This window comes from Myxocyprinus asiaticus, chromosome 21 (genome assembly GCF_019703515.2).
Source record: "Myxocyprinus asiaticus isolate MX2 ecotype Aquarium Trade chromosome 21, UBuf_Myxa_2, whole genome shotgun sequence".
Classification (NCBI taxonomy): domain Eukaryota; kingdom Metazoa; phylum Chordata; class Actinopteri; order Cypriniformes; family Catostomidae; genus Myxocyprinus; species Myxocyprinus asiaticus.
Genome location: NC_059364.1, coordinates 4,428,100 through 4,453,242, shown reverse-complemented (window position 1 = coordinate 4,453,242; position 25,143 = coordinate 4,428,100). Strand labels below are relative to the sequence as shown.

Here is a 25,143-nt window from a genome sequence, read left to right as displayed (position 1 = left end):
AAACTTACACAAACACTCTCTCACACACACACACACACACACACACACACACAAACACTCTCACACACACACACACACACAAATACTCAACACACACAAACTCACACAAAAACTCTCTCTCACACACACACACACACTCAACACACACAAACTCACACAAACACTCTCACACACACACAAACAGTCTCACACACACACACTCAACACACACAAACTCACACAAACACTCTCTCTCTCTCTCACACACACACACACACACACACTCAATACACATAAACTCACACACACACACACACACACACACACACACACTCACACACAAACACTCAACACACACAAACTCACACAAACACTCTCTCTCTCTCTCACACACACACACACACACACACTCAATACACATAAACTCACACACACACACACACACACACACACAAACACTCACACACAAACACATGCACACACACACACACAAACTCACACAAACACTTTCTCAGACACTCACACACACTGTTTTAGTCATTCATTCAGCCACTTTCTCAGTTATTTACTGAGTGTTTGTGTCCAGAGTTCAGTGTTTGGACAGACAGAGATTTGTTATTATTTGTTATAATATGTATTTATTATTTATCTGGCTGAAATGTAAGTTTATTTACCCAAATCAGCTTTGGGCTTTGTTTTACCAATTGCCTTATAATTTTGTACAGATGTTTTGCAAGAATGGGGTTTTGCAAATAAAGAGAGACGTTTTGAAAAGACACTTTGAAGCTGTATTATTTGTCTTAAAAGTTTAAGTCACTATTTCAAAGGCTACATTTATACACTATTAAAACATGGTATTTGTTATTGCAAGACTAAGGAATAATTTATGAAATCACAAGGTTTAGAAAAAAGTAAACACATTGTAGTCCTTTTTGCTAGCAGTCCATTACTCAACAGCTTATACAGTAGCATGTAGTGTATTTTTACTGTAGTTTACAGTAAAATCCTGCAAATATACCTCTTGTGAAAAAGTGCAAATAAACAGTAATTAACTGCTAATCCTTTTGTCAGTATTTTACTGTAAAGGTAGTAAAATAACAGCTTTATGCTGTATTTGCAAAAACAGTAGCAAACTGTAAATTTCAGCTACAGCAAGATACTGTTAATTTTACAGTAACTTGCTGGCAACCCTGCTGCCAGTTCTTTACTGTTTTTTTATGGGAACATTTTTAACAGTGTAGAAAGCAGTTTTGTATTTCTTTATTATCATTTATAATTGAGTGGTTTAAGTTGTCCTGCTACTTTCAAACTAAGGACAAATAGGTTTTAATTTTTGAAAAAATGAATGCAACTTATATTTTAACATTTATATTCAGGTTTAGCGAGTAACTGAATACATGTAACGGGATTACGTATTTAAAATACAAAGTATAAGTAACTGTATTCCACTACAGTTACAATTTAAATCACTGATAATCAGAATACAGTTACATTCAAAAAGTATTTTGATTACTGAAGAGATTACTTTGCATTTTATTGTCATTTGTTTCATTTAATATTTAGTCCTTTCAGATGGAAAACATTTATACATATAAATGATGCGATCCAAAGTGCATTTGAACAGCGGTGAAACACTTTCTTATGATGTGTTACATTCATACGAGCAGACAGAGAAGTACGTTTGAAGTAAGTTTGGAGCAGAAGAAACAGAAATAAACCTTGTGTAAATTGTCAGCTTTACGCTAAGCTAAAATGCTATTTCTAGCCATTTTACATGCATGTTACCAGACACGATCATATTTTTTTATCAAGAAAATTCACGTTGGATCATCATTTCTTTTTTACTAGAAAGACCTTTGATATTAGAGCAATAAATCATATTCTTGATAATAATTTTAAATACGTAATCCTGTTACATGTATTCCGTTACTCCCCAAGCCTGTACATACGGCATTCTATGTTATGTGTCCTATTTTTTTGGGATGTCTATTTATACTCTTACCTTGTTTTATATTCTGTGTCTCACTGTAATGTTCTGTGTGCACTTGTTTCTCATTTCACCAAATAAAATTCCTTGTGTATGTGAGAACACTTGGCAATAAAGCTCATTCTGATTCTAATAGTGCAACGAGTTTTGTGAATAAAGCATGATCTATAATGAGCCTAATTTACATAGAAATGAAGGAGGAGGCTTGTAGTTAAAAGAAGAAGAAAACATTTTTTGGGAATACACCAAAGTGCTATTTCAGCAGATTCCACTTGATTGCAAGTGCTTAGTGAATAAGACAAAGACATATTGTATGCAAAAGTAGTGCCATTGTTTAGTGAATTTGCCCCTTAGGTTTTGTAAAGAAATTCACATGTATGCACAATTTATTTTTGTCTATAAAACTAATTTGAAGCATTTAACGATAAGCCTTGAAATCAAATGTTTTTGTTTTTTTTGGGGGGGGGGGGGGGTATTTTTCCCCTTTTTCTCCCAATTTGGAATGCCCAATGTGCTTTTAAGTCCTCGTGGTCACATAGTGATTCACCTCAGTCTGGGTGGTGGGGGACGAATCCCAGTTGCCTCCACATCTGAGACAGTCAAACCCCATGCATCGTATCTCATGGCTTGCTGAGCGTGTTGCCATGGAGGCATAGTGCGTGTGGAGGCTTCATGCCATCCACCGCGGCAACCACATTCAACTCACCACGCGCCCCACCGAGAACGAACCGCATTATAGCAGTCACGCACATTATAGTGATCACGAGGAGTTTACCCCAAGTGACTCTACCCTCCCTAGCAACCAGGCCAATTTGGTTGCTTAGGAGACCTGGCTGGAGTCACTCAGCACGCTCTGGGATTCGAACTAGCAAGCTAGCGAACTCCAGGGGTGGTAGCCAGCATATTTTACCACTGAGCTACCCAGGCCCCCGAAATCAAATGGTTTTTTAAGATTATAAAATAAAACATAAATCCAGTCAAGTGTGTCCAGACATTTGGCTGGTAATGTAGTGTCAGTCCGAGTTGAAACATAAACTCTGAGGCTGGCTCTTTTTACAGTATCCCATCCAGCTGACTGGACTCGAAGCATGAAGGCCATTGAGACGGCACCGTGGACAGGAATGCAAGAACAGGTGTTTTCCTGCGTTTCGGGACATTTAATGCTACTTTAACGAGAGCTTCATTCAGTGCAGCTCAATGGCGAAGAATGCCCCTCTTTCTTTATGCACAGCTTATCTGTGTGTGTAACTGTGTGTAGTGTACCTTACCCAAGCAGTGCTGTTCATAGCTTCTTTCACATGCACAGGTATTCCGACACTATCTCAGTAATGTTGAATGGGATTTTAGATTACCAGCTCACAACAATAAAACAGCAGTCTCTGTATCTTAGTCCAGGAATTCCACGTATTCAGTAAGATAGATATAGTTACATGTGCAGAGTAGTTATATGGCAGAGAATTTGTATGCCATGTATGAGGGTAATACACACTGTTTTATCTGACTACTGTAAATTTAAAGGAGAATTGGTGACCAAAATCAAAATTTAAAAGTGGCCCAAACTGAAGAAATTCAATTCAGTGTTGTTGTTGTTTGCAAGCGTGCAACATGATCTAATCTATGCCAGAAATCTGTGAAAAAATTTGAATTGGTTGTCAGTGGAAATGCAGCCTATGTAAAGTGTTTAGTTGTTTTCTGGCCAATCAACAGTGGTCTTGGTCTTTATACTGATGCCCATTGGCACTACTGCATCATCATGCATAAGCAAAAAAGCATTAATCAATTTATAAACATTTGTCAAAAGTACTATACATTTCTTTAGGTGTAAAACTTTAGTTAGTGCACATTAATAGCCAATGTGAGACCAAAGAACATTTTTATATCTCCAGCAGTTAATGATATTCACTCATTGAGGTTCCACAATTAAAAGTGTATGATGAATGTCAAGTTGAAGCTTATTGACACACCTTTACAGACGACACTGACTCCACTCCAGGTGCCATTCTCCTGACACACGCGTGTCCCTGGCCCCACCAAGCGATAACCCTGAGAACATGTGAAATGGACCTCATGTCCCACCAGGTACTTGGAGCCAAACTTCCTTCCGTGGGTTGGAGCCATTAGAGATGGACATGAGAACTGGGCTGGAGATAAGATGAAAAGAGAAAGAGAGATAAAGTAGCGGGGTTAAGGCGGAATGTCGGAAAAGAAAGAGGTCACTGCATGCAAAAATGTTGGGATATTTTGCCAGAAGGCAAGCATATGTTCCTAAGTGTTGAGTCCGTCATGGGAAAAGATAGGAAATGCCTCATTTCAAACAGACAGCTTACAAACAGGGAAACAAAAAAACATGTGCCATGTAGAAAAACAAGGACCAGCGCTTGTTTGTTGTTCATGTCTAATTGGTCAACATGAAATGTCATAAAATAAAGAGGGTAAATTTAGTTGATTTTCATGTTGACTTTATTTACCCTCCTATTGTGTTCGGGTCATTTTTGACCCTGGAGAGGTAGATAATAATTATTTTATTCCACATCGTTTTTAGTATGGAAACCAAACACTGTGACTTTGTCAAGACTATCAAAATATACATAGTAATTTATTTATTTTTTATTTATATTTTTCAGATTTATTAATAAAATTGTTCATGATTGAGCTGAATTGTCCATTAAATTTTTTTTACATCTTTTGTGTTCGCGGGTCAATTCTTACCCGGACATCAATTATGGCTTTGCACATGATTTATGTAGATTTTTTTGTACATCTACGAATTAGATTTTTTTACTTATACTTTTTCATTTCACTTACATTAAGCCTCTTTCCTAAACTCACTCACACACTTTTTTTTATCTCTCACTGGGACTGAATCTTGTTTACAAACATGCACACACACATTCATGTACAGATGTAACAAACATAACCAATAAACTAAATCAAAGGTACTACTGTGTAAAGGGGGTGTGACGAGAGCAAAGATTCATGCACACATTAGTCTAAATTGGGCTTGAAAGAGGAAACTGTCCACATTTTACTCCGTAGCCATCTGATGCCGAACCAGCTTACATCATACTCACACATCAACATTGAACAGTTCATGCAAGTTAATAGAATAGATTTTGCTTTAAAACATAGTAAAGAAGTATTAATGTTGTATACTTGAGTTATACAGTTGCTTTGATGATGTTTAGTTGATAATGAATATGTTGGTATCATAACTTTTGACCACCAAGTTGTATTGAGCAGTTATGAGTAATAGGATATTAATTCAAATTACTAGTAATTCTCAATTAGATGTTAATATAAATTGTAGATTATGTTATATTTAGATAACATTTCACAGAAATGTTGATAAAAAAGATGTCTTCACATGTATCACACTGGTTTTGCTGTAATTAATGTATATTTTGAAATGTCAAAGAAGTTCTACATTTTATTATTTCTAAAAACAAAATGGCATATTAATTAATAACTTTTATATTTGTCAGTTAACATGCCAAAAATATACATCTTTTTACATGTATGAACAGTTAAAAATGTATTAATGACTTACAATATAGTTTTAGATGAAAACCGTAGGGTTATGAGTTCATACAAAATCCTTTTTTTTTTTAACACCGGCCCTTAATACTTACTTAGTTTACTCATTTTAAACCATGACCTGCACTGCACATAAATAAGTAATATTGGCATTATATTCATGATGTTAGTCAGAGGGGAACTGGCCCCCACAGTGAGCCTGGTTTCTCCCAAGGTTATTTTTCTCCATTAACCAACATCTTATGGAGTTTTGTGTTCCTTGCCACAGCCGCCATCGGCTTGCTCACTGGGGTTATAAATACAATTATTATTTAACTATTTAATTATTTATTTGTATACACAATTTACAATTACACAATGATGACTCTTAAGACTTTATAGATATTACAGTTTCATTTTCTGTAAAGCTGCTCTGAAACAATGTGTGTTGTGAAAAGCGCTATACAAATAAAAATGACTTGACTTGAATGATTTATAAGCTTAAATTCCACAGGGTCAAAATTGACCCGCAAATATAAAAGGTGCATTCAGATTCTGAATACAATAGGAGGGTTAAAAATGTTTCCTAGTCTTACAATTAGCTGATGCACATAATTCCAGACTAAAAAATGTTGTCTTTTTTATTATCATGAATTGCACCGCCTCGGAAATGACTTTACTTTTTCGGCTGACATCACCAAGCCCTCTTATTTTTCAATCCCTCCCCCACTGTCATATAAAGACCACTTTGCACAATCCAGTCGATTCCTAATGAAAAAAATTCTGCAATATTTTTTTAATATCCTTTTAACACCACAAGTATGTAAAAGGGGTTGTGAAAGCTATTTTATGTTGACCTTATACTTAACCTTTAAGCAATATACGATACTCATAAAAAGAAACCAAAAATGGCCAATGTCAATATGTTGGTCCTGCTCTATAAAATGCTCAATTCATCTTGTCTATATTGGTTCAAAAATTACCTAGGAATGATTACCATGTACAATGGTAAATACAAAGAATACCATGGTATTACCATGGTATATGTTTAGAAAACATGGTATTATCATGTTAACATATAAAAAACCCATAGTAAATAAAAACTATTCTGCATTTATTATAAGTGTAGCTTTTCAGAGTCACATTTAAATTCACAAGCCCCATTGCCTTATGTAACATACTGTGTGCAAGGGAACAACTAACGCATGTTGGATTTGTGGCAAAACTTTGAATAAAAAAAGCACACTTTGAGAATGTTAATTTAAAATGCCTTTATCTTTATGGAGTTGCTTTTAGAAATGGAGAACTGCACATTTCGGTGCTTCAGTATAGAAGATGACCACTGGAATCTGCTCAATTTTTCCCTGTCAAGCATTAGCCACTACAAATAAAAGTAACACTTGATCATTCCTGCAGCCAAGCCCAGTTCATGAAGCCTTGAGCACTTTCAACTTGGGCCAAATGACACAACTACACATGCCCTTACTTCAGCTATAAAATACTGAGGCAGTCAAGACCTTGGTCTCCTTTCCGAATGTCAAGAACTAGCCAGACCATTCCTTTTTTAAGGAAGGAAGTCATTTCATACTTATAAAAACACAAACAGTTCCAGATTCAGAGAGATCTTTTATTTGTTGGAGTTTTGCAGCATTTCAGCTCATTTATTAGATTTATAAAGACTCCATGCAGTAACTACTTGCCAAAAACAACTTTGTTTATTGACTGAATACTTATGTTGGCATTTATTTGGCAAATCATTTGAAAATACATGATCATAAAGCATTTCAATGGTCACCAACTGGATATGAGAGAAGGCCCTTAAGTGTAGCCCCATTGATTTTCCTGATTTAAATAATTTATTCCAATAACTCATCAGCCAGTTACGCCAATTGACCCTTCACTAAGCCTCACCTTAAGAAATATTACTGACCAATCCAACCTTTGCAACGGTTGCTGTCTGCCATATTATCTGACAAGCTTTTGCTCTCTTCTAATGTACAGTAAGTCTATGAAAGTTCTGTGTGTCTGGAGAGATTTAAACAGATTTTTACTAAAATTATCCAAACAAATGATGGTAAAAACACTGTTATCCTTTTCCAAATCTTTAGAAGTGCATGCTATGGATTATATTTGCCAGCCCTTGTTCGCAAATGAACATGTATTACATGCTCTTGTTGTCACGGTCCTGTCACTCTGTCAGTCTGGGTTTTGGTCTGACAGGACCGTGGCATCATCGTCCCATGTCAGTCAAGTCAGATCAAGTCAAGTCATTTTTATTTGTATAGCGCATTTCACAACACACATCGTTTCAAAGCAACTTTACAGAAGATCAGGCATTAACAGAAAATGAAACTGTAATATCTATAATGTCTTAGAGTCATCATTGTGTAGTTTGATAAAATATGATTGTGAATTGTGTTTAAAAATAAGTAATTAAATAATAATTGTATTTATAAACCCAGTAAGCAAGCCGAAGGCGACTGTGTCAAGGAACACAAAACTCCATAAGATGTTGGTTAATGGAGAAAAATAACCGTGGGAGAAACCAGGCTCACTGTGGGGGCCAGTTCCCCTCTGGCTAACATCATGAATATAATGCCAATATTAGTTATTTTTGTGCAGTGCAAGTCATGGTTTAAAATGATTAAACTAAGTAAGTGTTAAGGGTCAGTGTATAAACAAAGATTTTGTAAGAAAAGTAAGATTAATGACTAATGTCTTTGAAGTCCATCCTGGATTAACTGCAGAAGTTCACATAGATGCATTGTTCTTGTTAGTTCCCTGATGAAGGGTTTTGTTGGCAATTAATTGATAGTCTATGTATTCCATTTCAAGAGTATAGTCCATCATTAGACCGAGATGATGCAGGCAGAGATCAGTTTGGTGCATCGCAGTTCAACCGGCCGGTAATTTCGGTGAGTTCTATCCTAAGTCCAAGGTTCAGGCAGTGGCATATGAAGTATCCCATGTCTTATGGTTGGAGTTGGCATCAATTCATCCTCTGAAGTCCATCGTAACAGACTGAAGTGATGTTAGGCTGGCACCGGCTGCTATTAGTCTGTCTTGTGTTCTGTTGTCTGTCTTTGTGTGAGTGTGCGGTTTCAGTTGTATTTTCCAAAGTTAACCACTAACCCAAACCCCAAACCTAACCTTGGTTGGTCTCTTTGGGAATAAAACTTGTGCGTATTCGTACAAGCCAAGTCGTCCAATATTTTACTATTTCATCATATTGTACGAATTATTACGAGTTGTCATGAAACTATGTTGGAAAATACTGCTGTTCACGGAAATGTCCAATTAATTTCCATAAAGTTTGTCTGAGCGAGCAACAGTATTCAAAGCGGTGGAGCTTACTTAATGATTAGTTATGAATCACAAGAATCACTTTTGTTTCAGCCCAAGAATTTCAATAATTTTTGGTTTGCTTTCTTTGATTTTGAATGCCAAAGCACTCATTATAACCTCAAAATGGCTCCAGCTCTACAGAATGGTTTTCCATTGCCATTAAGATTACTTGAGAGATGAAAATGGCCTGTACCAATCTAAACCAGCCTGCAGGTTTACATTTTTCATATAAGACTTTGAAGTATGTTTTACAATGCTCGAGAGCTGAGGTCTATGAAGCCAGCAAATCCAGATGCCCAAATTACATCATAAACACCTGCTCTGAGCGGAAACATTTAGTCAGAGTTCAGAAAGTTAAATCTGAGGAGTGGACATGCAGGTTATGAGGGTTTAGTCTTAAAGAAAATGTTCCTAATACATTTAGTGAAGACTGAATACTTTACGTTCAAATGGTCCATGGAAATAATGTATCCCGGTCTCATGACCAGTCGAAGAAAAAGTAGGCTATGAGATGGGGAAATTGTAAGAATTGGCTCATACAAAAACATACAAATTTGTACTCACGTAGAGAAAAATAAATTAACCAACAAATGATTTTTGGTCATTACAATTTTTTCTAACTTTAACCCCTAACCTAAACCTAACCATAAAATCTAACCCCTTACCCAAACCTGAAAAATTACCATGATTTAAATTGGAAAATATCTTTTGTACACCACGGAAGATAGATAGAAAACGAGACTTTGAACGAGGTTTGGAATAAGACAAGGAAAGGGTATTAGAGGTTATTGACATACATCAATCATTTGTATTGCATAAATTCTTAAAATAAAGTGTTGGATAGGAGGCTAGCTAAAATGTGATGCCTGTATTGGATAGATTGGAAATTCTGTTGGTTGATTGCTTGCATTCTTTGGAAATAAGAGTCATTCGTTTTCGTACAATCCAGTTTTAACGCAGCAGAAGTTAATAAAGTTAATCGTATAAGTGCTGTACAGTGTAAACAGTCAACAGGCTTTATGACGTGATCATATATATTATAAGTGGCCTTTGCCTGCTTTAAGTAAAGTTACAAAAGCAATATCTTCTTATAAAGAGCCATAACATAAACATGTAACATACAATACATTACAAGTCAGAATTATATAATGGAAGTTATTTAAAAAATAAGTCTCCAAATAAGATGCAGTTTATTGAATAGAGCCCAGTATAGAATCAGTTTGATTTTTATTATTATTATTATTCTTGGGTGTGTTTACACCCACGAAGATTGGCTACATGTGTGATCAACATACAATTTGTTTTCTCAAGAGGGAATTTCTGATATATTTTAACCCTGTAGCTTTACAAGTGTTACAAATTCACATTGAATATGTGTTATTTTGTATTTTGTGCATGTGTACTGTATATAACATCCAGCATTACTTGTAATGTCTTATAACCACTTAAAAAGATCTTATGAATGTTCATAAGAAGACATTGCTTTTGCCACTTTACTTAAAGCATACCTATTATATATATATATTACAAATATATATAAAACATTATAACTTCTGCAGATAAAATTGAATGTTGCTTGTGTTATAATGCATTATACTGTAATGTATAACTATGAATAGGGAAGTATTATAATGTATTATAATTGTTGTTTTATTTATAACAAGTTATAACATATTATAAGATGTATTATGATACATTACTAATGCATTATAATGCCTTTACAATGTATTATAAATATGGGCTTCATAGAAAATGTTACTGACATTTTAATCTAAGGTTTGTGATAAAATGCTTGAAATTAGTGTTGTAGACAAATAAAAGTTTTGCCTATGTATGAATTTCTTAACAAAACTATTTGTTTCATTTAATATATATATATATATATATATATATATATATATATATATATATATATATATATATATAAGTATATATTTTTTTAAATGGATGAGTTTGACCAGATAGCGTCACCAACAAGTGTCCAGCATACATGGGAACTCCAATACTTTTTAAAAGCCATGTGAAGTTGATTGAAGAAGCTAAAATATAAGGTAAGTTTTGATATATTTAGCATTGTTTTTTGATCACTACCTGATTTCCATATTTTCATTTGTATTACTTCATTGTTTTGATTACTTTAAATGTGAATAATAGTAATCAAGAATGAGTAAAGCTTATTGTTTATTCTTTCGATCTTTCATTCAAAATGTTCACAAAAATCTATTCTATAATGGAAATCAAACAATTGCAAAAACAACTCAAGTTTTATCAAAAAAACTAATATTTTTGTCAAATATATGTGTGGCATAATTATTGGCACCCTTTTATTCAATACTTTGAACCTCCCTTTGCCAAGATAACAGCGCTGAGTCTTCTCCTATAATGCCTAATGAGGTTGGAGAACACATGGCAAGGGATCTGAGACCATTCCTCCTTACAGAATCTCTCCAGATCCCTCAAATAACTGAGGTCCACATGCTGGACTCTCCTCTTCAGTTCACCCTACAGGTTTTCTATGGGGTTCAGGTCAGGGGACTAAGATGGCCATGGCACAACCTTGATTTTGTGGTTAGAGAACCATTTTTGGGTTGATTTTGATGTGTGTTTCGGATCATTTTCCTGCTGAAAAACCAGGGCCCATTTTAAGTTTCTGGCAGAGGCAGTCAGGTTTTGATTTAGTATCTGTTGGTATTTGATAGAGTCCATGATGTCATGTATCCGAACAAGATGTCCAGGACCTCTGGCATAAAAAAAGCCGCACAACATTAAAGATCCACCACCATATTTAACCTTGGGCATGGGGTACTTTTCCATATGGCTACATGTGCATTAAACCCATCTCTGGTGTTTGCTGCCAAATTTTTGTTTTATCTGACCACAGAACCCGGTCCCATTTGAAGTTTTAGTAGTGTCTGGCAAACTGAAAAGTTTGTTGTTGGGTGAGAGCAGAGGCTTTTGTCTCGAAACCCTCACAAACAACTTGCGGTGATGTAGGTGACATCTGATTGTAGTTTTGGAGACTTTCTGACCCCAAGACCCAACTAATTTCTGCAGGTCTCCAGCTGTGATCATTGGAGAATTTCTGGCCACTCGTACCATCATCCTCACTATTCGTGGGGACAATATAGACATACGTCCTCTTCCAGGCCGATTCTTAACATCTCCAGTTGATTGCAACTTGTTAATTATTGCCCTGATATTGAATATGGGTATTGTCAATGCTTTAGAAATGTTCTTATAGCCACTTCCCATTTTGTGAAGCTCAATAACCTTTGTGCCGCACATCATAACTTTATTCTTTGGTCTTACCCATAGTGATGGATGGCTAAGGGAATTTGGCCTTTGAATTTTACCTCATATTTATACCCCTGTGAAACAGGAAGTAATGGTGGAACAATTTCATCTTCCTAGTCACCCAGATGTACTAAAAAATGTAAAATATGAATGGGAATATACTTCAGATTAGTGCTGTCACTCGATTACATTTTTTAATTGCGATTAATTACATACTTTTTTGTAGTTAATCGCGATTAATCGCAGATTTTGAAAGTGATTAAATTTGACACTATATATACTTCATTTCTTGTCAAAATGCATTTATTTCCATCTTAGGAAAGAAAACAAAACAATATGTAACAATATAATGCTTTATTAACATTTTCCAAACAAAGCTTTCCACAAGGAATGCACTAAAATAGCACCAATTTGAGTAAAATTAAAAGTTTCCCAAAGTCTAAGTGGAGTTTGACTAATTGAAATAACTAGTCTCCACATAGGTTGCATATTCATTGCAATGGGCATTAAATCTCTTAAACTCTCATCCTCCACAATATTAATCTGCCGGTAGAATGTGGCTATCCGCTTTGTTACAGCAATCGTGAAGCTGCGTTCATGATTCGCATCAGTAAGCCTCTGAACTTACCATGAAAAGTGCTTCCAGACAAAAACGTCTCATTCTGCATTCTGGTGATAGTTAAGACTTGACTTGCTTCTGTGGTAATTAAAATGCGCCTTACAAGTCCCACCTGGGCTATTGTCTTGTACATCATACAGTGCTTAGAGCTCCTTTCTCCATCATTGTATCGCTGACAGGGAAGCGCTGTCAGAGATTATTTTATTTACTAAGATAACAACCTCTGTGGCTCTATCATAGGAGAGGATTACGACAGTACCACCCATAGAATGTCAATGGGAACTCCACGTTATGCTATTTTATGCTAAGCTTGTAGGCTCCTTGGTAGAAGAGCTCTGGCACTGTCTGTTTGTGAAGTGTGCGTCAGTGTAATGACTCCGGGGGGACACATTGCAAAGGTTCCGCCCTTCACATAAGTATTTATGCCGTATTAACGGTAAATGCGTTAATTGTGATTTAAGAAAAATTAACAAGTTAAACTTTTTAAATTAATCGCATGTGTTAACGCATTAATTCTGACAGCTCTACTTCAAATACATTTTACTCATAAGAATTTCAAGGGGTGCAAATGATAGTGGCAAATGTGTTTTGGAGAAAAATATTTATTTAATTATGAGATTTGTCCCCCACCCCCCTTTCAATTAGTTTACTTCAATTAAAGGTTTGATTTATGTGAATATTTTGAATGAAATATCAAAGAATAAACAATAAAAACATATTTTTTCACAGCCTTCTTTGCTCACATTTACCAAGGGTGCCAATATTTTTGGCTACAACTGTATATAATATGTCATGTGTTATGTCACAGCGTACTTACACGAGGACTGGTCTGCTTGTGGGAACTTGGACACAGAGTTTTGAAGATTGGTGAGTTTGGACTTCATAATCCGAAGCCCTTCCAGGAATCGGATCTCTTGTCCTTTTAGAAACTTCTCCATTTGACGCAATATCCCCATCACTCTCTGCTTATCCATACAACCCTAAGGCATAAAACCCCAAAGTCCAGTTAGGCAACCAACAGAGCACCTGGTTACAATTTGATGGCAAGGAGTTATCCCTTAATTACAGAGTCGCTTGATTCAAAGAGCACAGCCTCATTTGAAGGAGATATTGGACATCAAAAACTATTGCAAGGAACATTCCCACTAAACATCAGCTTTGTATGAAAAAGAAAAATGGCACATATGAATTATCAAGGCCAGATGTTGTGGGTGATGTCATGCATAAAGGTTACTCCAATGGAGTATAACATGAAAGCTCAGGCCAATGTTTAGGTGGTAATCAACGTGCCAGCATGCCAGAGAACTAGGCAACCAAGTTCCCTTAGAAACACAAATATTACTCCAATTAAGATCAATTTATCCAAATTAATGTTGTCCCAAATGCATTTGGATTGTGCATTCGGTCAGTGGGCAACCTCTACGGTCCACTCAAGAAACCACATGTAAGAGTCTAACCTTTCTTTTTTTTGCCACAGTTTCATGGCAGTTTGACAAGAAGCTGTTAGGCAGATGTCTCCAAAGGACTTTTGTCCAAAGGGTCGGTCTTCCGTTTGTTTATCATTGCAGTTACACTCTCGTTGGAAGAGAAAGGAAATGCATTGGCTTGAAAATTCACCAAGCTTTTGCCTTGGTAAATAAAGGCAGTTCTTTACAAAAAAATGCATCAAACACATTTAATGATAAAGCTTTGAAGGTCTCCAACAGTTAAGAACACATCAAATCGTGTGGCTTATGAATGTCATTGTATTGAAATATCAATCTAAGAGGCATTTCTTTTTAAAAAGATAGCAAAGGCACACTTTTCAAGCAGCTTGATGGGTTTTAAATGGTAGAACAATAGCTATACTGTTCAGACAGTTGGACACTTTCTGGTTGTCAAACTTGAACTACACCTGTGGTTACTCTGCACAGACACCTGCGTGAATGTGAACTTGAGAGGAACTGACTTCATAAATCCACTATTAAGTCCACAGGGACACTAGAAAAGTGAAGTGTTTACAGATGCCACTTGCCTTGATATTTTGTTATGTAATGTAATTGCATCCATACAGTTTAGTGTGGCACAAAACTTTTTATGGACACTTTTTTATGGAGTTATATATGTGCCACAGTTCTGCACGCGCAAGATGATATTTTGAGTGCAAAAAAATAAATAAAAATTCTGCACGGGCAATATGATATTTTGAGCGCAAAAAAAGTTATTTTGCACGTGCAAGATGATATTTTGAGTGCAAAAAAAAAAATATTCTGCACGCACAAATGATATTTTGAGTGCACAAAAAGTTATTTTGCATGCGCTTGAACTCAGTTTTGTAAAGCAATGTATCTTCTTGTAAAGATACATTCATTCTGAGCCAATGAAAATCAATTTTGCGCTTGAATAAAGTTTATTTGAATGTAAATTTGCTCAGAATTCTTAAATTTAGCTTTCTCCTCCTACCCACTCCGCGTGCAAAATACCTTTTTGCATGCTCAAAATATCATCTTGCGCACGCAGAACATTTTTTGTGCGCTCAAAATATAATTTTGTGCGCGCAGAATTATGGCACAATTATAACTCCATACTTTTTGGGTATTCAGATAAATGTAGGCTACTAAGCCACATTCTTATCAAATGTTAGTCCAACTAATTGTTGTTGCTTTCATTGCCAATGCAACATTCCAGATGTTTTGCAACCCATGGAAATACGTACATATTTATGTAGGTAGGCTATTTAAATGCAATATGATGCATTATATAAATATATTTAATCAATTATTAAAAACAAAAATACTATTATTTTATTATAAATGCCCACACTCACCTGTATCGCCTCGTTACAGCCATACATTGATAAAACGGATAGCAAAAGACAAAGTGTGTATGGATATGATAAATTCATCCTTCAAATGTCTGAATCTTTGTAAAAGCCGCCGGTTTTCTTCTCGTATCAGTTTTATAATCCTCACCCGTGTTTACGGTTCGGAACTGTAGTTAAACACTCGACGAACCAAACAAAATGAAATGTTTTTAAGCCTGTTCAGAAGTTTGTAAAGATGCTCCCACATGTGTTCCTCATGAAGACTCAGCTGAGAGCGCCTGTGGAGTAGAGATGTACGATTCGCGAACGAACAATTCTTTAAGTGAATCGGTTCACTCGATTCGCAAAGCGTTTGTGGATCACTCGACGGTAATGAGTCTGTTTAGGAGTAGGGTACAACGGGGCTAAAGTCACACCTTCAGGAAAATTAGATTTTTTTTATGCTCACAGAGTGTATCAAAATTGGAAAAAAAAAATAAATAAAATAAAATAAAATAAAATATATATATATATATATATATATATATATATATATATATATATATATATATATATATTATTATTATTTTATTTTATTTTATTTTTTTTATATTGATGGACCAACATAATTTGTGCAAAAAGAAATAGGCTAATAATGGATGGTTGTTTGATTAAAATGAATTCAAGTGAGTCATTTGACATTTTATAGCATTAAAAGTATTCAACAAACAAATGAATCTTCATAGTGATTGGATCAGTCAATACGGATCAGTCGGTTTCGATCATATTCGTCACACTTCAGAAAAACAATGTGTTTTATGGTCCCGTTGGGACAATATTGCTCACAACATTGGGAATAGTTTATGTTTAATAATTAACACTTTTATGAATATTGCAATGGGAACAGTGATGTTTTTAACAATAACAATAAACAACACAACGTTTGACGCTATCTTGTAAACAACATATTGATAAACAGCAATTTTACTACAAAAATAAAATGTTAAACGCCAACCGGAACTTCTCGGGAACATTTTTGAGGGATGACTCGGTTGTGGACAGGTTCTTTGAAATGAACAGCCCAAACGAACCGATTCGCAAAGGTAGCCTACTCCCAAACGCAGCTGATGCTGTAAATACCTCCTACTAAAGCAAAAGGCACATTAGTGTAGTCTACTAATGCAGGGTACTCTTTTTTGTTTTGTTGATTTTTCTCCGCTTTTCTCCTCAATTTGGAATGCCCAATTCCCAATGCGCCCTAAGTCCTCGTGGTGGCGTAGTGACTCGCCTCAATCCGGTGGCGGAGGATGAATCTCAGTTGCCTCCGCGTCTGAGACCGTCAATCCGCACATCTTATCATGTGGCTTGTTGAGCACGTTACTACGGAGACCTAGTGCGTGTGAAGGCTTCACGCTATTCTCCGCGGCATCCACGCACAACTCACCACAAGCCCCACCGAGAGCGAGAACCACATTATTGCGACCACGAGGAGGTTACCCCATGTGACTCTACCCTCCCTAGCAACTGGGCCAATTTGGTTGCTTAGGAGGCCTGGCTGGAGTCACTCAGCACGGCCTTGATTCGAACTCGCGACTCCAGGGGTGGTAGTCAGCGTCAATACTCGCTGAGCTACCCAGGCCCCCGTCAATTATTTGGTGTCTTCCTAAACACATTTAAAGACTTCTTTTTACTGGATTTGAATTTATTGAAAATGAGACTGTGAGAAGTGTTTACAACCAGTGTTGGGTGTAATGCATTACAAAGTAATTAATTAATGTAATCAAATTACTTTTTCATTGATAAAAGTAAAGTAAGGGATTACTCTTAATTTTTTCAGTAATTTAATTACAGTTACTTCTGATGTAATTGCGTTAAATGCTGTATAGACTCTAGAACAATTCTATATAAAACAATAGTGAATTTAAAATTGAAATTTAATGTCTAATGTTAAAATAAATGTTTTCTAATTTAACGCTGCCCCCTTAAATTCTTTGGCCAGTTCATGAATAATTTATTTGATTTTATATTATTTATTTGAAAGAATTAAAAGAACATTTTCATGTCTATCCTTGTATTGTTCATCTGGTCGAGGTTAAGGGTTTTAGAAAGTAATTAGTAATAAGTAATGCAGTTACTATTCAGACAGAGTAATTAGTACAGTAATCTAATTACACTGTAGAAGATGTAATTAGTAGTTAGTATTTAACTACATTTTTTAGAGTAACTTACCCAACACTGTTTACAACACATTCATCAGATATAGTGAATTCTTATGGTTTTGCTGCCACTAAGTGTTCAATGTGGGTTATGCACTGGTAATATCATTTAATAACACCTGTTAATAACACCTCCATCAAGAGAAATTATGATACATTGAAAGTATTACATACTTTATACAGACTCAAGTATTCAGAAACAGAAATTAATATGTAAGCTTTTTTTATTATTAAAGGAAGAGTACATAAATTAGTTTGAGTATATATTTATGGTAAACTGATTTTAATTAAAAGGAGCGTTTTACATTTAAACCAAACCAAACAAAGAAACAATATTTTTACATTTAACTTACCAAACAGTGTACTTTGATGCTTCACAATTATTTATAGTGGCTAATCAAGGAACTCTGATGTACAGTCAGTTCACAGGTAACATACACTTCTTCTAAACACCACTATGGTTGAGTGTTCCATTTCTTTCTGAAAATGAGGACAGATACAATGATGCCTAACAGGAAACCAGCAGATAGTGTGTAAGCCCAATAGTGGTGTGATTCAGATAATTCAGGCCCTTGAGAAAAGTACAAGAGAGGTTAGATGCAGATTTATTTATGTTGTTATTTTACTGCTTTCTGAACACAATTCATACCATTATTAAAAAAATAATGATAAATACTCACTCCACACAGTCTGTTTGGGTTCTGTCATACTGCTGTGTTTCACTTCACATATATACTCGTCTCCAGGCGTTGGGGTGATATTCATATATTTGTAAACTCTAAAAGTCCAATCTTTCTTATACATTAAATCAGAAGTCTCTCCCTTCACCATGAATCCATTTAAAAAAAAGTTAATTTCTATGTCACCAGGGTAGAACTCAGTTGCATAGCAGTAAAGCATGTTTGTTTTTCCTTGCTCCTCAGGAAACTGGGTGTACATATTAACTGAAGGGCGTGCTGTGAAAAAAAAAAAAACATAATTGGTTTTAACATAGATCTCATTGCAAAAAATGGACTAGTAAGTTACTTGTAATTATAATTACCCAAAAGGGGCTTCGATGATCTTGTTCCGTCTCTGAACTTTTTCAAATATTCAATTTGTCGAGTGAATCCCTTTAATACCTCCCACAGGCAGAATTTGCTGTCACGTGTCTCCAAAACAGAGAATCCTGCAGTTGCACTGGGGCGTAGGACAAATGTATTTTTTGCCTGGTCGAAGTATGCAAATACGGTCTCATTCACCAGTACAACCACGGCCTGGTCCATGGAACCATTTCCTGTCATCCGAGTATAGGCTAGGACATTTACTGTACGGTAGTCTAAAAAAGATCAATCATCAATGTGCTAAGCATGTGTAGAAGAGCATCATACACAAGCATGGACTTTACCTATACATAGATACAACAGAGAATATACTAATACAGCATGTTAATACAAAGAATTTAATAATGAATATAATAGTGTATTGAACTCTTTTAATGAAGGATGAAGAGTCAATGACGCTTTGTCTGGATCGATTAAGTTATTCGAAAATACATACGAATTCAAATCATCCAGACAATGACTTGTTTTTTTGATTTCAGACATCCTTATTTGCCATTGACCTATTAAAGGGATATTCCAGGTTCAGTACAAGTTAAGCTCAATTGACAGCACTTGTGGCATAATATTGATTACCACAAAAAATAATTCTGACTTGCCCATCCTTTTCTTAGGAAAAAAAAAAAAAAAAGCAAAAATCAGGGTTACAGTGAGGCACTTACAATGGAAGTGAATGGGAGCCAATGCGTAAATGTGTGATAACATGATTTTATTGTGATAAATTCACTTTCTAACCTTTTTTGTGTAAACTTATAGCCAATTTTACACCTTCATTGCCATGACGATGTAGTCAGCAAACCTTAAGACGCTGAAACGACTAAAAAAATACGATTACATCTCAAATAATACATGAGTTTCAACAGAAGGATTAATGTAAGTGCTTGTATACATTTATAAGCTTCACATTTCTGCCTTTAAACCCTCCAAAAATTGGACCCATTGACTTCTATTGTAAGTGCCTCACTGTAACCTCCACTTTCGCTTTTTTAAAGAAAACGAGGGACAAGTCGAAATTAATTTTGTGGTGATCAACATTACACAACAAATGCTTAACTTGCTTAACTTGTATTGAACTCTGAATATTCCTTTAATTGTTTACAATGTTTTTTTTTTCTTCTCCACATTTCTCCCCAATTTGTCATGGCCAGTTCCCAATGCGCTCTAAGTCCTCGTGGTGGCGTAGTGACTCGCCTCAATCCGGGTGGCGGAGGATGAATCTCAGTTGCCTCCACGTCTGAGACCGTCAATCCATGCATTTTATCTTGTGGCTTGTTGAGTGTGTTACCATGGAGACCTAGTGCGTGTGGAGGCTTCACGCTATTCTCCGAGGCGTCCACGCACAACTCACCACACGCCCCACCGAGAACAAGAACCACATTATAGCGACCACGAGGAGGTTATCCCATGTGACTCTAACCTCCCTAGCAACCGGGCCAATTTGGTTGCTTAGGAGACCTGGCTGGGGTCACTCAGCACACCCTGGATTCGAACTCCAGGTGTGGTTGTCAGCGTCAATACTCGCTGAGCTACCCAGGCCCCCGTTAATTTGTGCATCCTTTTGTTCTGTTGTTCAGACGTTTGGTTTCAGGAAATGATGACAAGACTAAACAACATTAAATGAGTGAGTTTTGTTTTCGATATTCCAGACACATTCAGAGATAAACGGCGATAACTCCTAAACGGCTTATTAAATGCTTTCCAAAATAGCATTACCGTAAAACGTGGAAAGCTAATAATATTCCACATGCTTGTTTTCATTATTTTCACTTGATATTATGAGCTCTGGCCTGCAAAAGCCGTCGCAATGTGTGTTTCCCCTGCAAGAGTTCCTCATTTCGTAGCTGAAAGTAAGGGACCGTGGAGAAAGTGCAATTCTCCTTTGTTTTTTTTTGTTTTGTTTTTGTAATAGCTTGGTGTGTGAACTACATGTCCAATAGAAACCTTCCTTTTGTAATAGCTTTTTCGTTGAAGAACACAGAGACACGAAACCAGCGTCATTCAACAGAAGAGGACAGTGGGCAACTTTCACAACCTTTCATTGTACCCCTAGTGGTTGAATAGGGAACTGCATGTCCAAAACTATAAAAACAAGGTTAATATTGGACATGCAGTTCCCTATTCAACCACAAGGGGTACAATGAAAGGTTGTGAAAGTTGCCCACTGTCCTCTTCTGTTGAATGACGTTGGTTTCGTGTCTCTATGTCCTTCAACAAAAAAGCTATTACAAAAAGAAGATTTCTATTGGACATGCAGTTCGCACACCAAGCTATTACAAAAACAAAACAAAAAAACGAAGGATAATTGCACTTTCTCCACGGTCCCTTACGAAAAGAGGAACTCTTGCAGGGGAAACACGCATTGCGACGGCTTTTGCAGGCCAGTGCTCATAATATCGATTGAAAATAATGAAAACAACCTTGTGGAATATTATTAGCTTTCCACGTTTTACAGTAATGCTATTTTGGAAAGTATTTACTAAGCCGTTTAGGAGTGATCGCCGTTTATCTCTGAATGTGTCTGGAATATCGAAAACAAAACTGTCTTAACCTCCCTCATTAATTGTCATTTTTACCTGTCCACATTGTGATGGTCTGTGGAAAGAGCAGAAGAACAAACACGAATGCTCGAACAGTTAATATTTCCATGTCTGCCATTTAGACACTCGTCTTATCTACTGTAAATGTCAAGCATTCTTCTCTTCTTCTGTTGCCTTTATAAGATGGTCATGCGTCATAATTTGATGCAAGAACTGTTCCCTCGACACTTTCGTTTTCACTTGTTTTTCACTTGATTGTGTTTAATTCGACAGTCCAGCCTTAGCATTCATAATTCAGCATTACATTGCACATCTAACCACTTTCATCTAAAATTCTTCTCATAGACTGAGGACTGTGCCAGAACAAATGCAAGCTTTTCTCCTTGGTGTTGCACTTCTTGATATCGTTCTTGGTGCAGGTAGGACTGTCCTATATATATATATATATATATATATATATATATATATATATATATATATATATATATATATATATATATACACACACTTATATATATGCTGTATATAATACAATATTCATATTAAGTCAAACATAGGGAACATTTTGTAAGTATGATATAATTGGATGCATTTGCCTTTTATATATAATTTGAAAATCATTTGTTGGCCATATGGAGGCTATCTTGGTGTCTACTGTACTGTCCCAAATAGTGTAGCATGGACCTCTGCTAGATGCCATAAATACACCATGTGGATCCATAAAGCAACTTTCTTTCTCCATTCTGTTGTGACAATTTTATTTAATTTTATCTGCAAACAAAACATAATTCACATTTTTTTTTTTTTAAATCATATAATAGCAAAATTTTTACAAGTTTAAGCCAATTTTGGAGGGCTTTTAAAAGCGTTAAATTGACGCTTTTAAAATCTTATTTCCCTGTTTACTGCCTTTTTTACTTAAAAGCATCGTATCGGAAGCCATGGGTTTACAAATGGCACTGTTTCCTAAGAATGTCCCAATAACAATTTTCTCAAATTAACTGATCTACTGAGAGGTAATGAAATATAATCATGCTGATGTTTAAGGTCTTTGTTAATTGTTTTACTTCAGAAGAACATGCATATCAGCAGTTCATTGAGTGTGCATTCAATAGTGAAGCGCAAGATGAACAATTATGGAGCTATGGATATGACGGCAAAGACATCATGCATGTGGATTTGGAGAAGGAAGCTGTGGTTGCTACCAGTGAACCTGGCCAGCTTTTAGCAGAGGAGAGAAAAAGCAAAGAATACATTAAGAGAAAAGAGGAAAAACTACAGAAGGTGTGCTCTGCTGTAAAAACTGTCTTCTTTGCATCCAACAACTCTCTCTCCAAGGCAGGTAAATATACATCTTTATAAATTAAAGTCTTTATACACAGTAATATTGCCAGATCTCCAATAAGGACATAAAAGTGCAATATTTTTAACACAACTATGTCACAATAATTGATTGTATCAGTTACAAACTGTAAAACTGACACAACCCATGTTCTGACACTTCTCATTAGGTGCTTGTGTATTTATTATTATTATTATTATTTATTTTTTATTTTTTTACATTTCCTTGTACAGTAAATATCAAACGTGCAGAGCAACATTTGCTGAGATATTTTATATAAAGTCAAACTTTTGCTAATCATTTAGTAATTAATACTCTTTTCAAGATTGTTTTCATTTGGAATCTTACCTTTAAAAGATTTATTTGTATTTGAACTTTACACTGAGAAAGAAAATCTTGCTAAATCATTAATTGTTTTTGTCAACGTAGCAAAACCAACAGTGTATGTTTCTTCCGGAGGAGAAAAAAAACAGGAATATCTTAAATGTGTTGTGCATGGCTTCTATCCAAACACCATTCGAGTACAATGGACCCATAATGGAAGACCCATCTTTTATGGTGTATCAACTACTGGAATACTGCCTCACATAGATGGCACATTCCAGATGACCTCCTTTCTTAGTCTTGATAAGGTCAGTGCCCACGATGTTACCTGTGAGATTGAACACTCAAGCATCAATGGGAAATTAAGGAAAACCTACGGTAAGTCACTTGGAATGACAAGTAATTAATTTAAATTTAATGATAAATTATGAGAAATCTCAATTATCTTGCTCTGTCTCTTTTCAGAGGAAAAATCATCTTTGTCACAAATCCCAGAACCTGTTCTGGCAGTGTGTACCTTTATTCTTGGGTTTGTTTTACCAGTGGTCCCAACTGTAATAATTATATGTATAAGGCAACGAACAAGAAAGCCAACAGAGGATGAGATTAAAGACACAGCAAGTGACGAGTCAGAAGCATCTCTATCAATTAATTTAATGAACATGTCACAGGAATCATAAAAGATTTGCGGCTAATCTTTTTTTATTATACTTTTTCGTACTCATGTAACGGTTGCCAGCTGGTAGGTAGCTGTGTGGTGTGTAAACCTCAGTCTTTAGCATGCCCACCTCCCATGCCGAGCGGGATTCAAACCGGGGTCTCCAGCATGGAAGGTGGGTGCGCTAATGAGGCTAAAGGCTACAGTCTATAACATCAGTCGCTAGTGCACTTCTTGAAGCCAGGGGAGTGAGGTTTACACACTGCACAGCTACCTTCCAGCTGCTCGGAGCAGGTTGAGCAGGACTGTTTACAGTGGTGCCGTGACCCGGAAGGGAGTGAGGTTTAGGGAGGTGAGTGTAACGGTAGCCAGCTGGAAGATAGCTGTGCAGTGTGTAAACCTCACTCCCCTGGCCTCAAGAGGTGCACTAGCAACTGATGTTAGAGACTGAAGCCTCTAGCCTCCTCATTAGCGCACCCACCTCCCATGCTGGAGACCCTGGTTTGAATCCCGCTCAGAGTGGGATGAGCAGGACTGGTTGCAGGCTCAGACAAATACTTTCTTTTCATATTATGTGTAGAATTGTATCATAAGCATGCACAATTTTTGTTTTGTTATGTATCTATCTCTAATAGGCAATACAAGTATATGCAAGTGATTTTTTTTATACTGCTTGATGAAAAGTAAGCTTGATGAGTTGAGTTTATACATGTAGCAGAACCTTTTGTAGAGCTACTTTGTATTATAGTCTTGTCTAATTTACATTGTATTTAAAGTATAATAAATGTTAATACTTGTATTTAAGATCAATTAACATAATCTGCAACCATTTACACACAATAAACTGGTTGCTGCTGTAGTAAACTGGAATTGCTCTAGGAATGTGAGTTATTCCAGAAACACTTCAAGCTTTTTTCCCCCTTGTTAAATCTTTCTTTAATCTTCACACTTGTTTTAAGTAGCTTGACAATTCACAAAAATACTGTATAATATACTATAGACAGGCCAACATGATTTGATCCCCATGTAATAATAAAGGGTTTACTAGAACAATAAACAATGTTCTTGCTAAATACAGCTAAAACAAACATTTTATCACTAGCTTTTTCAAAATTAGGTTATTTATACTTCCAATGGTATTAACTTAAAAACAACATTTACTGAAATTTGGTAATTAGTATTATTAATATAGAAACAGTGTTGGGTGTAATGCAATACTAATTAATGAATTACTGTAATTAAATACTTTTTCACTGATAAAAGTAAGGGATTACTCTTAATATTCAGTCATTTAATTACAGTTACTTCTGATGTAATTGCGTTAAATACTATATAGACTATAGAACAATTCTATATAAAACAATAGTGAATTTAAAATCTAAATTTAACGTCTAATGTTAAAATGTGTTTTCTAATTTAACAATTATTTGGCCAGTTCATGAATAAT

At 35.7% G+C, this 25,143-nt stretch overlaps 3 protein-coding genes across 4 annotated transcripts in view; 1 reads left to right on the top strand and 2 right to left on the bottom strand.

The window, feature by feature from the left end:
• LOC127411952 (fibulin-7) overlaps nt 1-15,788 on the bottom strand; it is a 34,713-nt gene extending 18,925 nt beyond the window's left edge. Inside the window, exons 1-3 of the mRNA XM_051647914.1 lie at nt 15,544-15,788; nt 13,555-13,717; nt 3,931-4,107 (exon numbers count right to left, since the gene is read on the bottom strand). Coding sequence (XP_051503874.1) covers nt 3,931-4,107; nt 13,555-13,717; nt 15,544-15,621 — 418 coding nt within the window. The 5' untranslated portion in view covers nt 15,622-15,788. The remainder of the gene's footprint in view (nt 1-3,930; nt 4,108-13,554; nt 13,718-15,543) is intronic.
• A 2,164-nt stretch (nt 15,789-17,952) lies between these two features.
• zmp:0000001138 (uncharacterized protein LOC100002901 homolog) lies at nt 17,953-21,741 on the bottom strand. The gene is made up of 4 exons (XM_051647990.1): nt 21,409-21,741; nt 18,778-19,053; nt 18,416-18,691; nt 17,953-18,306 (listed from the first exon to the last, which is right to left on the bottom strand). Exons 1-4 carry the CDS (start codon nt 21,488-21,490, stop codon nt 18,191-18,193), a joined length of 750 nt encoding a protein of 249 aa, XP_051503950.1. The 5' UTR covers nt 21,491-21,741; the 3' UTR covers nt 17,953-18,190.
• zmp:0000001006 (uncharacterized protein LOC100002840 homolog) lies at nt 20,977-24,495 on the top strand. 2 transcript variants are annotated; one of them, XM_051647985.1, is made up of 5 exons: nt 20,977-21,212; nt 21,718-21,791; nt 22,448-22,714; nt 23,144-23,416; nt 23,504-24,495. In XM_051647985.1, the coding sequence occupies exons 2-5, from the start codon at nt 21,740-21,742 to the stop codon at nt 23,716-23,718; spliced, it is 807 nt and encodes a 268-aa protein (XP_051503945.1). In that variant the 5' UTR covers nt 20,977-21,212; nt 21,718-21,739; the 3' UTR covers nt 23,719-24,495. The 2 variants fall into 2 exon arrangements, with proteins under 2 accessions (XP_051503945.1, XP_051503944.1); XM_051647984.1 differs by having other exon boundaries at nt 20,980-21,212; nt 22,445-22,714.
• Nucleotides 24,496-25,143: the final 648 nt, after the last annotated feature.

Coding starts and splice junctions, on each gene's coding strand:
- zmp:0000001138 (XM_051647990.1), bottom strand. CDS start 21,490: ATGGCAGACATGGAAATATTAACTGTTCGAGCATTCGTGTTTGTTCTT. Junction 18,692..18,777: donor ATCATCGAAGCCCCTTTTGG/GTAATTATAATT, acceptor TTTTTTTCACAG/CACGCCCTTCAGTTAATATG. Junction 18,307..18,415: donor ACCCAAACAGACTGTGTGGA/GTGAGTATTTAT, acceptor ACTTTTCTCAAG/GGCCTGAATTATCTGAATCA.
- zmp:0000001006 (XM_051647984.1), top strand. CDS start 21,740: ATGCAAGCTTTTCTCCTTGGTGTTGCACTTCTTGATATCGTTCTTGGT. Junction 22,715..23,143: donor CAACTCTCTCTCCAAGGCAG/GTAAATATACAT, acceptor TTGTCAACGTAG/CAAAACCAACAGTGTATGTT. Junction 23,417..23,503: donor GAAATTAAGGAAAACCTACG/GTAAGTCACTTG, acceptor GTCTCTTTTCAG/AGGAAAAATCATCTTTGTCA.